Genomic DNA, 2445 nt, shown 5'->3' with positions numbered 1-2445 from the left:
CTGCCAGGATGGCTGGAAGAAGGTGCCTGAGCTGCTGTCGTTTCCCTCAGCTGCAGAAGGACTTGCCCAACTCCTTCTGGGGTCCCTCACTCTCTCTGAGGGTGTTTGCCCCATATTACCTGGAACTCAGAAATGGGGCCAGCTTCAACCCACCTATTTTTGCAAGAGGAAAGAAATTCAGTAGTCGATCTGAATTAGCCACAGAGTAACTCTCCTAGACTCAGGAACGCACAAACACCAGGGAGGAGCTCCCCATCAACACGTGGGGAACGTGAGCTGCCCAGGTCCCACAGGGAAGAGTGTGCGCACTGTGCTTCTGCCTGTGAAACAGGAACTTTAATGTAGTACAAAGGATTATTAATTGGCGTTGTCATGGGAGTAAGGGGTGGGAGGAAAGTAGAAATTTGGTAAAAAGCATGTTTACAATCAGCAGAGCAAGGAGGATGGTGCTTCACCATTTCATGAAGAGCTCTCACTTCCAGGTATCTAAAGTTTTTATTTGGGTACAGGGGAGGGATGGCTGGACAGGGGCACTCCGGGGTACAACCACGCTCCAGGTTAGCAGCGGATTCCCATGCCAATGGCCATGAATGTCCCAAACGTCCCACCACTCTGCATCATTGTTTTGCCAACTCCACCCATCAGCTCCCGTCCTCTCATGCCGATCCTGAGATAAAGAAAAACACAGGAATTAGATAAAAACTGAAGCCTGACAGGTACATGCAGCAGAAAACATTTGATACAACCAGTTAATGGCTGCCTGAGCACCCAAATCAAACGCCTCCTCTGTGCTCTGAATTTGCAGTGTTGTCTCTGCAAGGAGATGGGCAGCCGTGCCTGAGCTACTAAAAAAAAATTTACATGGAGCTGTTCTCTTTGGGGCACTTGGGTGACTCTCACCAGTGCCCACGTGTATTTTTTCCTGCAGCAGTATCAGCTGATGCCGCATCCTCCTGCCACACCACTCGCAGGAACAGCTTTACCTGCTAGCACCCCAAATACCCTTAATTTGGGGAAAAAACCCCTTTTGCTCTCTTGATGGAGAATAAAAAGGGTCTGAGCTGTTGTATTACAATGCTGTCTGGCTGCAGTGGCATTATTTTTAATACCACCAACTTAAAACCCTATTGTAAACTAACTTCCTATTTACCACCGACACCGTGTTTTTAAAACAAGAACAATTCAAAAGGCCTAGAAGTGTCCAGAGGCATTTCTGTTCTCCAGGTCCCGTTTACCTGAGGTCAGACCAAAACAAAAAGAACTGTCCTCAAAGTATTTGGCTTTTAAGCACTGCAGTGACCGTAGGGTCCAAGGAATTTCATGCACTTGATTTTTAAAACACGGAGATTTTCCCCCAGAAATGGCCCAGCAGAAGTAAGGTGGCTGTTCAAGTACCACAGAATCACTGTCGCTGCTTCTAAACGCGCTACAGCTGTATTTTCTGCCAGGATTGTACCACTCACAAATCCTCTCAAGAATCTGAGACATCAGAAAACTTTTTAAACTCTTATCAGATTAGACTTTGTGCCTTTTCCCCCCTTCAGGCTCACTGCCAAATCACTGCCCACGTTTAATCACAGATTAAAAAACCTCAAGCAGAAAGTGTTCTGGAAAATATGAAAGAGCTTATTTCGGTAATTCCTGTTAATGGATGATGTGTGCCAGCACCAGTCAGTGAGCAGTGAGCGTTGTTTCCATGCTGGCCGTGCCAGGGAGCATCGGGGGACGGAGGAATATTGTCCCTCTCTGATTCACAGTGGGATTGTGCCGGCAGCAGCCACAGCTCTGCCTACACTCTCATAATTAAGCCTCAGGATCCGTACGGTAATTGCACCCGCGCAGGGGGATGGGCCACCCAAATCAACCACCGTGCAGATACCTGAGAGCTTGCAGAGAACCTCGGGAAGCTTCAGAGCAAGGAGAGGGCAGCACGTGCACTGCACAGACAAGTCATCCAGCTCCTCCTGGAGCTGATCTTCCACAGCCTCAGCTTCCCAACACAACCTCCCTCAGGAACGGCAGGAAAAGGGCTGTGAAACTGCGACCTCCTGGTAGGCAGCTGGCCCAGAGGCGATGCCCAGCCATCGCCAGACCTTCCCGTTAGAGGCCAGGGCTGACAGCAGGCTCGCAAACCATGGCCAGTTCAGAGCCACTGGCAAAGTTACAGCTACGGGAGGATGCAGAACCAGACCCATAACCTCCCTTCCCAATCCCAGAGCAGGAGCATTTCTCTCTGGCTATTGCTGCCACGACCTGTCCACAGAGGCGGATTCCTCAGCATACCTGAGGCAGGAGAACGTGCCGAACAGCGCTCCTGCTGCCATGCCCACGGCAAAGCCCATCATGAAACCCATCTTGACTCTGTCAAAGCAGCTGGGCTGCGACTGCCCGTACGGGCCCACGGTCACAGGCATCTGGAAAAGAAAACAAACCCCAGGTGGACTC

At 50.3% G+C, this 2445-nt stretch overlaps 1 protein-coding gene across 1 annotated transcript; it reads right to left on the bottom strand.

The window, feature by feature from the left end:
* Window positions 1-476: 476 nt before the first annotated feature.
* On the bottom strand, window positions 477-2416 carry ROMO1 (reactive oxygen species modulator 1). The gene is made up of 2 exons (XM_010165029.1): window positions 2284-2416; window positions 477-667 (listed from the first exon to the last, which is right to left on the bottom strand). Exons 1-2 carry the CDS (start codon window positions 2412-2414, stop codon window positions 559-561), a joined length of 240 nt encoding a protein of 79 aa, XP_010163331.1. The 5' UTR covers window positions 2415-2416; the 3' UTR covers window positions 477-558.
* Window positions 2417-2445: the final 29 nt, after the last annotated feature.

Source organism: Antrostomus carolinensis, unplaced genomic scaffold (genome assembly GCF_000700745.2).
Source record: "Antrostomus carolinensis isolate BGI_N321 unplaced genomic scaffold, ASM70074v2 scaffold21683, whole genome shotgun sequence".
Lineage (NCBI taxonomy): Eukaryota > Metazoa > Chordata > Aves > Caprimulgiformes > Caprimulgidae > Antrostomus > Antrostomus carolinensis.
Note: the sequence above shows the minus strand (reverse complement) of the source record. Positions and strands in the feature narration are given on the sequence as shown.

What these genes read in the sequence shown, in the direction of transcription:
- ROMO1 (XM_010165029.1), bottom strand. Translation starts at nt 2,414, where the DNA reads ATGCCTGTGACCGTGGGCCCGTACGGGCAGTCGCAGCCCAGCTGCTTT. An exon ending in GGCACGTTCTCCTGCCTCAG is followed by an intron (nt 668 to 2,283) that starts GTATGCTGAGGA and finishes TCTTTATCTCAG; the next exon opens with GATCGGCATGAGAGGACGGG.